This window comes from Epinephelus lanceolatus, chromosome 9 (assembly GCF_041903045.1).
Source record: "Epinephelus lanceolatus isolate andai-2023 chromosome 9, ASM4190304v1, whole genome shotgun sequence".
Taxonomy (NCBI): domain Eukaryota; kingdom Metazoa; phylum Chordata; class Actinopteri; order Perciformes; family Serranidae; genus Epinephelus; species Epinephelus lanceolatus.
The window spans coordinates 39,108,908-39,124,176 of NC_135742.1; the positions used below are offsets into that span (position 1 = coordinate 39,108,908).

General features: G+C 41.2%; 1 protein-coding gene across 2 annotated transcripts in view; it reads right to left on the reverse strand.

Moving 5' to 3' along the window:
- unc5db (unc-5 netrin receptor Db) overlaps window positions 1–15,269 on the reverse strand; it is a 290,100-nt gene that overhangs the window by 116,383 nt on the left and 158,448 nt on the right. For both annotated transcript variants that reach the window (XM_033620202.2, XM_033620199.2), the window contains exon 3: window positions 1,370–1,513. In XM_033620202.2, coding sequence (XP_033476093.1) covers window positions 1,370–1,513 — 144 coding nt within the window. The remainder of the gene's footprint in view (window positions 1–1,369; window positions 1,514–15,269) is intronic.

The window sequence follows — 15,269 nt, forward strand, 5'->3', positions numbered from 1 at the left end:
AGAGCACGTCATTCACCAATTGGAAGGTCGATCACTGGCTCCTCCAGTCAACATGTCACAGTATCCTTGGGCAATATACTGGACCTCAAAATGGTCCCTATGGCTATTCTGTCTTGATGGCTCCTACACTCAGCACATGTGATCGTTTAAACTGAGTAGCAGGTGGCACCCTGTATGGTAGCCATAGTCACCAGTGTATGAATGTGTGTGTGAATCTGAAACATGTCCTAATGTGCCGGCCTCCTGCCTCAGCAGGGCCTGCTTTGTATGTTTTCCCCTGTCTGTCTGCTCGTCTGCTATGTCTTGCAGGTCCTGGTGGACAGAGCTAAGTGAGTGGCAACTGGGAGCACGTGGCCAGTCTCCCAATGACAGCTTAGCCAGCTTTCAGTTGATACAGTGTGTGTCTCCCCTTTTTGTCATGGCTTATGAGCCGGGTCATGACACTAAAGAGATTCATTCAAATTGACCACCAGGGGGCGCTACACATGACAAAAATTGTCATGAGATAACACAAATCAGTTATAAATCAGTAATTGTTTGTCCAATCATTATAAAACTCACAAGATATTTGTCATTACAATGTTGACACCCACATGTAAAATTATTTTGAAGTCACTCAATAGGGGGCACCACTGGTTCATACCAAGTGCATTAGCCTGATGCAAAATGTGGCCATGAATCAATGACAGTTTGTCCACAATCACCAAACTCAGTGGATGTATTTACTCAAGCTGTTGAAACCAAAATGTTTTCACAACTGACCAGTGGGGGGGTTACAGCAATGTTGTAGAGGGGTGTGGCCCGGCACAGATTTGGCCGTAAATGAATGAGTGTCTGTCTTATCATCATGAAACCTATTAGTTATTTTTAAGTGTGTCAGTGTCAGAAACTGTCTTGATCTTTTGCAGCTTTCAACTTTTAACATCCATGCTGACATGAAGCCCAGAATCACTGTTTGAGGCTGAATTTTTTATTTATATTGGATTTGACTGGTTCCAAGAAACAGCTGAATACAAGCAGTTATTGTGGAAATTCTTTTATGTATTTGTGTCAAATATTGCTGTTGCTTAACCATTTTAGATACATATACACATGGCTCAGGTACTAATTCCAACTACATTAACATAGGTAGAACTGTTTAGCCTTTTAAAATGAATACTTTGATTAGGTCAACTAAATTTAGTCTTTGAAAGCTACAGATTATGATGTAGACAATAAATCCTCCATCTTATCAGACTGCTCACGTGTCACTTGCTCAGTTTTTTACTCAGTTTTCTTGCTCAGTTGCTGCATATTGCCACTTGCAGGGACAAGAAGCGTTGTGACTTGGCTGCTACAGTACTGATCACTGAGGCGTTTCCATACTCACAGGCAATGCGGACAGTAGCCTTACGACTCTTAGAGGTGCCCAGGTGGCTCCAGGCTACACAGAGACACCAGTAGTCTTCCGGGCCATGAAAATCCTCCACTTGCTGACGGGACACGTTGATCATCACCTCACGCACCTTCAGCCCTGGGAAACAGAGAAGATAAGACAGTTAGAAACCAGTACACAAAATATGTTATTTTTTATTTGTGAGAAAATCTCTCCAACGCAAGCACATTTGTCCTTGAGGGAGGAATAATAAATAAGACCAAGAGTTGGCAGCAGTGCTGGACTGTGCTGGAGCACAGCAGTTCTTTGAGCTAAATGTTTCCTTTACATGCCAACGTGTGCAGGTTTTCAGCAAGCAGCAGCCTCTGAGGCTAAAATATAACGTGCCAAAAACTGCAGTTCCTATAATGACCACTTGAGGCTAGCTCCAGGAGCAAGTCAATCACCACAGACCCCCATGTTGAAATGCTTAACCTTACAACAGAAATAAACATGTTAACAGCCTGGTACAAAAAATGATTTTGCCCTGTATAGCTAGTTTACCTTTTCATTAAAATTGTACAGGCTGTGAATTCACACATACCTCACATGTTTACATGTTATTAAGGCCTAAAATTTGCAAAATTAAGGGCATGGCCACTTTCAGCGAAAGGTGGGTGTTGTCTGTTGACAAGTTGCGATCAGGGCGACAACGCTGGTTAGGTAATGTAACCGTGGCTTAACCCCAGATTTACAGAATATATGTGTATGTATAGGTGTTGCTATTTTAGTGTGTTTGCAGTTTGTGAAATTTAACTTTCATTTTGGTCATCTAAAAAAATCTGTCAGCATTTGGCTGAACTAAACGATCCTCTAAGGAGCTGGATGATTAATTTTTTCAGTAATTACATTTCATTTTAATGGTTTTAAGCCTGTTTTTGGCTCACCAAGATTAGCATTTGCATTAGAATGGAATACAATACAATATTAGAGAAAGCCTTTATTGTCACTGAACAAATAATATACAACAAGATTAGGAGTGATACATCTGATCAGGTGCGAACTAGTCATTACAATAATCAAGTAAAAAACAGACAACATAATCATTCATAAAAGATGAGCATTAGCATTATCATAGCTAACCATAGCTGCATGCTAATCAGGTTTCAGGGTTATTTATAGCCACTTCTGGCTCCAAAAATCCAAGATGGCGACAGCCAAAATGAAAGACCAAAGGCTTTGAAACATGAGTTCACAAACCAATGGGTGACGTCACAATGGCTACATCCATTAGACTGTTTTATAGCCTACAGTCTATGGAATCTGGTAATAAACCAGTGCTGGACAAATTTAAATTTGACCTGATGATGACGGACAAAAAGTCACACAAAGTTATTACAAATGGGACATGAATGTCTGTACAAGAAGTTAATCTGAATCAGCCCAGTAGTTACCATCCCTAGAGCAATGCCACTAGCATGGCAAAAATATGGCTTAGGGCCTTGGGTTAGGATGGGGTTTCAAATTTGGTTGTACCAGTCAGAATCAGTTCCCTCAGGTCTTAAAGATGCATTTTCAAGCTGGGTCCAGGCCTTTCCTTTAGGCACATGCGATACTACAGTTAATGGAGAAAACTAGAACCCTTGCATTGTAAATAATGATCCTTACAGAACACCAATCCCTCGATAAGTCTCCAAGCTTACGTCAGTGATCAATGGCTATTACAGGATTAGTTCTGCATAAATTCTCAGAAAAGACTGACACACTTCCTAAATCAGTGCATTCTCCCTCTCACTGCTGCGCTCTGACAGCATCACTAAGGAAATTGGCAGAAACACAGTCCCTGAGGGGCCTCTACTGTATGTTGAGTGCTCAACATGAAGAGAGCTAAATCAGCTCTAGCAGAATTAGCATTAATAATTTGAACTACACTTAACCACTTCAAACAGCATATGTAGGCTTACTGTGCAAGCGACACGAGGACAATATACCATGTTATGTAACACAAAAGGCATGCAAACACAGCACTTTGTGCAATGCTCGTATTCTATTGAATGCATTAAGGAAGAAGAAGAAAAAAAACACTCTATTTGAAAATCCTCTTAGGCAACACGCTGCCCTCAGTTGGAAATGTTCGTTACCCTGTCACATAGCTTTAGATGGGTATACAGCAACCATTTTTAATCTGAGTCATCGGCTTAGGGCCTGTCACATATGTTTTCTCACCGCTCCTCAGAGCCTTTTGCAGCCTGCAAGCCTCATACCCACAGCTGGATTAAAGGCGAGGGATGTGCTGGGGACTGCAAAAGACCAATACCCAAACTCCTCCACCCCTGACTCTTGTGCATCCACTCTCTCTGATAAATAACACTTTAATCTGACATGCTCTTACTAAAGTCAAACAGCCTCATACTGCGACTGCACAGCTTGCGAAGCGCTGAGCAGACTTCCGAATGAATACCAATTAAACCCGCGTGAATGGCAGCGGGGCTGCGGCAGCGGATCCATGCTGGTGTTCGTGGTAAAATTAAGAAATGGAGAGCATTTCATGGCGGGCGGTCTCCACTGTGTTGAGTATAAATGACAACAAGAGAAAAATGGGCTTCTTCTTTTCTTGTCACACCAAACACGGTTGACATGTTGTGAAAAGCTGATACAAATTAGGCGGTTCGTCTCAATATGGTGCACCGCGGTGTGTTTGGTGACCGGGGTAGTTTAAATCGTGATTGACAGGCCTGGAGAAAAGAGAAAAAAAGGCCAGGTTTAAGGCAAGGACTGAACAAAGCAGCAGCTCTATGGTTGGTGCTTCCTAGTCCCAGCCCCTGTAGAGAGTGAGACACAAGCATAATTCATAATTTTCTCAAGCAGCGGCAGAGAGCTGGCAAGTGACAGTGTATGTGTGGGAGGAGAGACAGCGGAGAAAATAATGACTAATGACTTTCCATGATGCCCTAAAAAGTGTGAGCCTGTGTTTAAGGGGAAGAAGAGGAGAAAGAAGACAGACTGATGGAGAGAGAGAGAGAGCGAAAAGCTGGCGGTAAGCTTTCTCGACAGAGCGACACATTTCCTGGAGTCCAAACCGGCGTCGACAGGTGGTTTGCCGGCGAGACGGAGACGAGTGCTGCCACTGTGTCATCTGTCAGCCCTATTTGTTTATAGGCAGAATACTGTTGACAGGGCTCATTAGAGTAAACCACTTGATCTGTTCTCCTCCCCAATCCCCTCCTTGCTCTTCGCAGTTTCCTGAGTCATTTGATAAATCCATCCAAAACGGCTGAATCACTCAGAGAAAGACTGGCAAAGATGGCTGAAATAAGAACTAAGTCTTGGCTGCTCTGATTCCAGTGAAGAGGAGAGTGCCATAGTCTAGCTTATTAACTCGGATGTGGATGACAAGAACTACATTAAAATGTTGCAATAGGATCATCTCTGCTTAAAAAGTTTCAGCTTCATGTATTTGAGCAAAGAAGAAACTTTTGTCCCATGTCATCCTTCACTCTCGACATATTTCATCTGGTTCTCTTCTGTTAACCATCCAATAAAGGTAAAATGGGAATGCGGGGCAGTCCCATAGATCAATATTACACTTTTAGAAAATGGCAATATCTGCCCAATGTACTGGCAAACCCAAAATACTGCTCCATTGGCTCTGAAGCAGAGGGAATGTGGGAGCTCAGGATTGGACTCTCTCACCCTCACTTGAAAGGCCCTGCCCTCATTTTAAAGGTGATGTTTCATTTAAATACCTGTTTAATGTCATTAAAGCCACTCACAAAATGAAAGCCTACATTTACCCCCTTTCTTTATGCTTGCTTTTTTACTGCCATTCAGAGTCTATAGTGGAGTCACTGGCACTGGGAAAGCGGAGACAAGACTTTTTGTCCCCGCAACACATTCTCACTCTGACCTCTTCACATATCGAAGTTTGATCATAGACTCTTCATATCCAGACACAACATACAAGGTACCCTGGGTGCATTGGTTGTTGATGGTCTGGGACATGATGTCAAGTTAATTCTCTTACATGCATTGTCTTTACAAAATACACTTCTGCTTTCACAAGAAATGTACAGTTTGCATACAGTCAAAATAAATGCACGCATGTTGGTGTAACATTGCAAGTTTTGCGCCGCCAGGCACCTCTAAACTACAGTATCATGGTGACTGGCTGTGTATCATGTTGACCTGAAAGGACAGCTTTTTTGTCATTCTCTGATGCCGGAAGTCACTGCCCAAGCGCCGGATTTTGACAGCTTTGGAGTGAGACCAAGTTAGTGATCACAGTCAGGTTTGTCCTGCCAAGTGTGTTGGGAGTGTGCAAAACACAGCTTGGGTAAATCCATGGTCAGGCTCCCTTGGTGCACTTGGACACTATTGGGATCATGAAGAACACATTATTATAGGTAGGTACATTAAAAACTGTGACAATCATGGCTTATTACGTTTACTTCTTACACCCCATTTAATCACAGGACTCTCCCCAAGGCCATGCACTGACAGTTTGGAACCTCCCGGAGGGAACTACTGTTGTCTGGGATGTGGGATTGTCAATCTGTATTATGAATAAAGATGTGGAGTTTCAGGTAACAAGTTGGCCAATCTGGTTGAAAAAAAGGACGTCACTTGACCAGTGTTTTGGATGGATTCACCGGATCAAAGACTGACAGGAACAGAAAGTCTTAAGAGAGTAAGATAAGTTGAGTAAGAAGTTTTAAGAGATTTACAATGTTTTATGGAGCTGTGTGGCCTGGGGGAAGACCAACAATACGCTGGAGGGATTACATTTCTCATGTGGCCAGGGAACGCCTTAGGGTCCCCCAGGACGAGCTGGAAAGCGTTGCTGAGGAGAGGGGTGTCTGAGGTGCTTTGGTGGCCTGCTGCACCAGCCACCCAGCCCCATGTGCTTTCAATGTGTTCCGTTTCCAACAAGCCCATTGGTGTGCTGAACAAACTGTGTAGAATAATTAATCCAAATGACCCTTTGGATGTGCACATAAGCACAGGGGTGTCTGTGGTTATTTTACATCAGTCTGATGCTGGTTGAACAAAATGTAAGCGGCAGATCTACCCTGCGTAATGGTGGTTTGATAGTGCGCAACATCACTCAGTTAGAAACTACACATTAAACAGATACATGCTGCCTTCAGATGGCCGTAAAGATGATCACCAGTATGAAGGAAAAGCAGTGCTGCACAGGTCTGACCCATTCATGCATTCACATACAGTGGTTACCACTTTGTATTAAAATCCCCTGCCTATATTAATAATAGTGTGATGATATAAAACAATTAAAAAGCCTAGACCGTTTAAAATAAATTAATATCCTTGGGTCAGGCAGAGGATCAAAGTGGTCAATACAATAAACAAATATTGAGGTTAGCCCAACAAATAGAATGGCCTGCGATCAAGTCATTATGACGAGGGCAAATTAAAACACCGGAGGTGGAAGACCCACCTGCCAGTTCCTAGTGTGCAGGTTAGCTACAGCAGCACCGGAGTGAGACTTATGCATAAGGCGGGGACAGTGTGCTGGCTTTGCTCTGCACTTGTGGGAGATGTGAATGGAAACACATCCAACATATACTAACATCAATGTGTCGATCACCAGGACAAGGAACAAACAAACCAGAGGTCAGCTCCTTATCCTCGCTTCTAGCAGCGTTAGGATGCAAAAGCAGAATGGGATAAGTTGTAGGTATGTGAATGATAATGCACTGAACATGATGACGCACACAATCACAGGCACCTATACATGCGGTGGCGTATAATGAATGGCATGACAACAAACAACCCTCGGGGGATGTTTTTTCTTGTGGCGCACAAATGGAAGTGGATGTTTGGATGAATGAAAAATGAAAACAATAAACAGTTTATTTCGAGTGGTAACGCATTACATGACACTGTAAATGTGATAATATTGCCGAAAATCCTGTTGGTAATGCATTTATTACTTTGTTAGCCACCTAAAACATAATATATGACTGTAACGCATTACTTTTGAAGTCGTTAACCCCAACACAGGTAGTTACAATGAGTACTTTCAAATGATTTCTATGTACATGCATTCTCAACAGCTCACAGAATGTGAAAGAGGAATGCATCTGTGATCATTTTCTAATCTACTGCTGCTGAAGGAGCTGAGAGGAAGGTAAAAGTATAATCTCATTTAAAATTGATTATCCAACTTAAAGAAGCAAACTGTTTAAAGCATTGATTGTGTGAAAAACGGTTTCAAACCCAAAAGTCTGTCTGTTTATTCAGAAGAAGCCATTATCATGGCATCTGTCTGTGCCACGGGCGCCTGTCACACACTGTACTGCAGGGGACAGTTTCACCCAATGTGATGCCAGCATGCTGAAAAAAGATGTTAGGAGTTGGGATATCATTTCAATCAAATGTTCACCCAATTACTCATGTGCATTTGGCCAGTAGTGAGGGCAGAAGTAGCTTGACATTTTCTTAACCAAGTAGTTTAAGTTGCCTCATCAGAGCTAAACCTTAGCAAAAGACATGACTGATGAGATGAAGTTCATCTGAGTCAGTGCTGGAACATTCTAATGGGTTACTTTCCAGATTGACCAGGAACGGAGAGATACAATGATGGCATGTAGGTGTTTTCTTCTCCATTATAGGTCATGTGAATAAAAACACATGGAACAAACACACATTCAGTGGCATTTCCTGATCACCAGAATGAGAAGAAAACTAATTGGAGCCCAACTTCTTATCAGCTGCTTTCAAGCAGGCTTAAAATGCAAACACAGAGTGGGACATGATGTAGACAATTTAATTCTGTGAATGGAAACACATCAAACATGCTAACGCACATTTGACAGCATCACCCAGATTTGGCGATCACTGACAACCTTCTGTAATTTATCCTTTAATGACATGACAAGACACAAAAAGCCTCTGCCAGTCAAGTTGCAGTTACAGTTTGCATCCTTGTCTGTGAAAACATAACACACATCTTTCCCTGGCAGCACAGAAGATCTATACAATCAGCACAGTGTCAAGGTGGACACCCAAGATTAGTGTCATCAATTCAGTATCTGACTAAATGTCTCACCTTCTGTTCCTGAGTTATGATTTTGCAGAACTTTAGCACATTTTGGAAATATAATGTCATTATTAATCATTTTATCCATTAGATACTTATGTAAAATGTTGCGAGGTCAGAGTGACTTGTCCTTTGACCACCAAGTAGATGTTTGTGCCAAATTTGAGGAAATTCCCACAAGGCCTTCATAAGAAATTATGTTCACAAGAATGAGTGGGACACAAGGTAACAGTGAGCTTTGACCACCAAAATCTAATCAATTCATCATTGAGTCCAAGAGGACGTTTGTGCACAATTTAAGGAAATTCCCTCAAGGTGTTCTTGAAATATCTCGTTCACAAAGAATGGGACGAATAGACAGACAGAAACACGGACAGCCTAAAAAACATAATGCCTCCAGTCACGGCTATCTCCAGGGTGGAGGCATTAAAATAATAACAAATTTCATCAGAGTGATAGAGAGCTTATAGCTCGAATAGTCAACTTGGCGGTAATTAAATAAAGACCATTTCAAACATGACAGCATAAACACTGTTAATGGGTCCTTTTGTGTTTCCTGTTGAAATGGTTTGCAGCGTATGTTAATGACATCAGCTGTCAGAAAGTAAACATGGACCCAAGCTGTTGCCTAGCAATGCAATTCAAGTGAAATAGTCTATATGCTGGGAGCATTATCTAGTGTGTGGCCTCTGTTTTCCCAACTCCGGGCTTCTCCCATCTGGATTTTAGCAGCTGGACAGTGTGAAGAAACAGTGGTTTAGTGGTCTTTTAACAAGTGAATCAAACTGAAACTATAAAAGTGAGGGGGACATGTCCTCAGTGGAAATGATGCCCATGGGTGACGCTCATAATGCATGCCCAATAAATCTCAACAACTGTCACAAAGGAGTCAACTACTAAATAAAAGTCCTACTGTCACAAGCTTTGCATTAATACTAAAATGAATTAAATAAGATACATAGTATGTGTAGAATGCCACATAACTGTTCCAAATGTCTATATTGACCTGTTCAAAATCTTCAGCAGTGGTGCATGTAGGATTCTTCAGTTGTATTATTACCAGTCAGGTGCCATTTTATCATCCTACGCATGTAAATGTACATGGTTGGTGAAGGGTTGAAGGGTTTGATGCCACCTTCAAGTGTTAGCCTCCATGTTTTGGAAGGAGGGTGTGAAACTGCTGCTTACCTCCAGCCAACTGCAAGTAAAAGATGATGCTGGCGGTTGAGTTAGTGGGTTTGACAGGTACCAACCATCGATCAGAGCCTCTTTTCTACTCAATAAACCTTTCTGGCCAGTATAGAAAAAAAAGACTGAAAAGAACAGATGCTATTTTTTGATTCACCTTCCACTGTGGCCGATAGAAAAGACTTAGCTACTTGTTTTGTGGTTATATTGGTTAGTGAATTTATGACACAGTGTTTCCCATAGGTTGACTGCTTTGGGATAGCTGATGGGCCAGAGGGGGACATCTACCACCCACCACCACACCAAATTCTGTTCTTAAATTTATCACTTAACAGTTTATTTAAATATTTATCAGTTACTTTTACAAAATCAACATGAACTTTTCTTTACATTGCATAAATTAGATCCACAGCACAGCACTCATTTAAAGAACATCTCACTTTTGAAGCTCGCCTGTTACTCCTGTTATTTCCTTCTTCCAAATAGTGGAGATCACCAGGAGCAGATTACAGGTTGAATTTTCATTATAATAAAACTATGACTGGTGTGTTAACTGCATGCCAAATTAATCAGGCACAGAAGGTCAAATTGCCTCCTAAGTTACCATATTTAAAGAGTTATTCGAGGCCCAGTTCTCACACCACATAAAACACAGGAGCGCTACATTACATCACTTTCAGCAAACTTCACATTAAAACGTGAGGGCAAAACAGTATCACCGATCTGTTTTAATATTCTCTAGTCTGGCTCAGCTAAAAACACAAAACTCTCGAATCCATCAGCACATTAGCATGTCATTTACCAACAAGCCTGATAGTAACCTAGTACTAACAATGTTATTGTCATTTTACCTGTCTCTCCTCTTGTCTGCTTTGTCCTTGTGTGAAAGGGTGGTTAACACTGCAGAATGAACACAGGGGGAAACACTGAAATTATATTTGGTGTTCTTCTTGACATTAAAAAAGATTTTTTTGGCCTGGCAGGGGTGCACAATTAGTGGGGAAACACTGACACAAATATGATCATACAGTCAATTTGAGAGGACCCCCACTGTGGCAGCCATGATAAAAATGGACACTCCTTCACATCATCCAGCAACTATGTTCAATGACTTCTTATCAACACGTTTCTATGATAAACACTAACTCTGTGTCATCTCATTTTTGATGCCTCCCAGGACCTGTGCAGATCCCCATTACTGATGCTTACAACACTCAATGGACAGATGCTATGCTTTCATTTCCACTGGTTGTAGTGGTCTGCTGCACTGTACGTCTGCATGCTGAACTGAAACTGAAATCCCACCATTTTATTTATCAAGAGCTCAACATGTTGCCACATGTTACATTAGCTATGTATTTCTAATGATGTTTTTCAGTACACATCCTTCATACTGTTACATGTACATAACCTGAACATGTATTGCTTTCCAACAGCACTCTGTGTCCATTCACTTACTATGACATTATTACTCACAATACGCTTTCAAATTCAAGTCCAGTTGTACTGAATCTTGATTCATTTTTAATTAAAAATGTTTTTAAGATCTAAATTTTATAGGATTCTGTTTACAAGGTAGTGTAACAATAAATACTCTTACAGACTGCACCTTTTCATCCCTTGCTGAAATGGCACCAGAAGCAGAACCTTTGACATTGTGTTGCTTTAAGCCTGAGACAAGCCTTAATGCTGACTGAAACCTACAAAGACTGGACAAACCACACATAATGACTGTTTTCACCAACATGCACAAACACTGATCAGTAACCTCTGGAGCTCTGGAGGCAGATGACATAAATGTTGTGGGAGTAGCAACTGTCACATGTTCTTGTACCAAAACAAACATGGACAGCAATCATCAGCATGCATTGTTTATGTGCTGTGGCATTTGCACTGAAAAGCAAGAAAAAGCAATTATCCTGGATGGCATGTAGGACTAACTGCAGAGGGAACTGGAGGTAAGTGAACATTGTACAAATGAGCAAACTTCAGATAGAGTTTATTTACATGTACACCCCCCCTCCTGCATCAGCAAGTGACATCACTGGTCAGTGATGACAGTCACAATCTAAGGATAGTGGGGGTTTGAGTAGGTCACTCTTGATTAGGGATGGGAATCGAGAACCGGTTCCTGTTAAGAACTGGTTCCAACTGGTTCAATTCATCGACATCATTAGCCTTTATGCTTAACGATTCCCTTATCGATTCTTTTCATTACGCCGAATCTTTACGTCGATGACACACATCACACTCGACAGTCAGCAGTACGTTCAACAACAAAGAAGACGTAATGGTGGAGAGACAGAAGCGGTCGAAAGCTTGGCTTCACTTCACCAATAAATACTCATGACATTCACTCATCACAACAGCATGATGTGCAATTTATGCAGCACCGTAATTACATGCAAGGGCGGAAACACCACCAATGCTACAGTGATTTGTTTTCCACTACAGGGCTCTACTGTGCAAGCATTTTAACGTTACTCGCATTTGCGAGTAAAAATAGTTTTGTGCGAGCAAAATAAATCATTCAGCACACTGCGAGTACAGATTTCAACCAGCAGCAGAAACGAAAGGCGAATCCTGCCGGCTGTGGGATGAACGGGGGTCACAGACATAGACACGGACAGGAATACGTATTCCTGTCAAATACGGCGGCCATACTGCTCCGCGGTGCAAGATAACGGCTTACCGGCGACCGAGAAGTCCGGCTCCAGGTGAATAAGTTGGTGTCATGACTGGCCAAAAGTACCTGAACAGCCGAGCTGTGGCGGCACACAGGTATGTGACATGTCAGGAGAAACGAGCCGTTCACATTTCCACAAAACTCACCGCACTTAAGGGACTGTTCTTTACTTATGAAGGGGAGGAGGGTGGCTGGTTGATTTTTATTTCATTTATTTATTTTATTTTGATCCCCCCTATGTTCATCACTTATTGATGCTGTTTTTGAAGTATGAATAAGTCAATAAGTAATTTATTCCATTGAAATATCATTGATGTATTATAGAAAAGTGATTTATCTTTTTATAAATGACAAAAGGCAAATCTGCCTCATTTTTGCTGTGGTATCGTGATACTACTCAGAACCGTGATACTTTCACTGGTATCATACCGTGGGTCCCAATTTTGGTACCATGACAACACTAACAGATTCTGTAATGTTATCTGACGTAGATGAAAGCAAATGCTGTACAGATATTCTTTCATTCTTCCATTTTAGATGATAGCAGTGGACCAATTTCATATTTTGTTTACTTACTTACTTAGCACTTATCTCTTGTTTAGAATAGAAACTCAATAAAATTTTTGACACCAAAAACCTCTAAGGTCTACTTTTTCTACACAGAAAATTCACAGGAGGAATCGATAAGGGAATCAATAAAGAATCGGATCGATAAGCAGAATTGATAATGGCATTTATATCAATAAAATCCTATCAATTCCCATCCCTACTCTTGGTTGACAGCTCGGTTTCACTTCAAGTAAAGTTACTTTTTTTCCCTTGTAGTCGCTAGCGTTAAAAAGTTTTGCTGCCACAGAATAAACTACCAAATCTATCAGAGAGCCCTAATTGGTAATAAAGCTAACTAGACTAATTAGACTAGCAAACTAGGTTAGACCACCCTGTGTTCTTATTTAACTATACCTCCCACAATGTGGCACCAATCATTTTAGCATTTTCCACTCACTTATATGACACATTGGCTTTACTATGTGAAACTTTTAAGCTAATTACCAACTACTCCACTAGTCTGCTAGTTACCTTGACTAATCAGCTAAATAGCAGACTAGGGTAGACCACCCATATTTGTGTTTTTACCTGAGTTATACCTCCCAGACTACAAAGCTTAGTGTTTTAGCATCTTCATTCTTCCTACACAAAAGGGTTAGCATTAGCTTTGGTATGCTACACTTCTGAGCTTCTTATCTATGATGAATACAGATTTGAGTGGTATACCCCAGTCTGCTAGTTAACACAGTAGCTTTCAAACCATGTGCAGTATGCATAGGAATTACTAAAAAAGTTTGAGAACGGGGAGTCAGTACTGTCTGTACTGCTGTTTGTGATGTGAACCATCATGCGGCACATGCATGTAAATTTGATAAGTACAGGATGAGCTATATCTGAAGACTGACCAAGCAGGCACTGGTCATGCCCGATCAAGGTGAGTTGCAAGAGTTCAAAACCACATTAACATCATACTAACAGATTTTCCACTATCACTAACCATTATTAAAATATCCACATATAATACATTTTTGTCTCGATGTGATAGGGTTCACTGGACGCTCTTTACCTTAAAGCTGAAATCCAACGGGATAGTGCTTAGAATATGATTCTCTGCAGTTTATCTTAGATTTTACTTGTGACTCTGATTTTCAAAGAAAAACTTCCATTGTCATGCATCATCTTCATTTTCACATACTGTGCTTCATTAATAGAAAATATCTTGATACTGAAAAACCTGGCAAAACCTAATAATAACTAAAAGCATTCTGTTTTATCTGCCTTGCCTTGCCTTGCCCATGTGATTGTCTGCACTTGTGTGCCACCTACACATGCTGTAAGAAGCACAGCTGAATTCTTCAAGTAGAGCTGAGGACACTACACTTAAGATCTCAGAACAGCATTAGCACATTAGCGTCAGCCTCCATCAGGGTCTCATTACGTCCGCTCCAGCTCGCCAAGTGGAGCTGATTTCCACACTAGGACTTAATGCTGACAGGAGAATCCTACAGGTACTGCTCTGACAATTCTCCCTTCTGTTTAGTAACCGGAGCACTTAAAGTACTGAGGCTTTGTTCAAAATGAATCCCCAAATTAGTCACCATTTCACTCTGCCCACATTCATATTGCATACCAGAAAAACTGGCTCACACATCATGAGCCCGGGGACAGACATACGCACAGATATGCGCATGTGCATAGAGCCATTAGAGTCCATTTCACCTATCTTTTTGGGAAAGGATATTTGATAGCACATCATTTCTTACTCCTTCCAGAAAAGAGAAACTTTTATCTCCCAACTCCATTAGGCCCTGTGCCCACTTCTTAGCTCTGTAACCAGAGACAGTCCCAACCCACAGCCATGTCTCCTTGAAATGATACCCAATTTCAAGCCTGCAAAATGTGAAATCAAGCCTGACAAACCCAAAACATACCACTAACAACTGACACATCTTGCAATGTTATGAGACGGTGAGAACAGTAGTGAGACTATGCAGCGATGGTGGGAAGCAGCAGCAATTAGAACTACAGTGGCTCATAAACAAAGAACAAGGAAAAGTTGTTTTGTACTCCTCTGTCTGTGTCTAGATGGGAAGCTAAATGCAGATTGATATAACAAGTCAGCCCACTCAAGTGAAAAGTCATCACTAACTTCTGTATTTTTTGCTGTAACTGGATTCAGCAGTGGTGGTGGTGATAGGGGCGGGCATTTAGTTTATTTTTCTGTATTTGTCCCTATTCTGTTTCTGCTTCGGGTGAACTCTAAAATGTGTTTTACAACACCATATTGAGCACATTAATTCTAATCATTAGGACTATGCTCATTTGTGTTTTGGATCTGACTTAGTTTAAATTACACTTGTTTTTGCTTAATTTTCTCTGCAAGTGAAAGTCGCTGTGTTGCATTGCTGTGGCGCGGCACTACCAGATGAGCA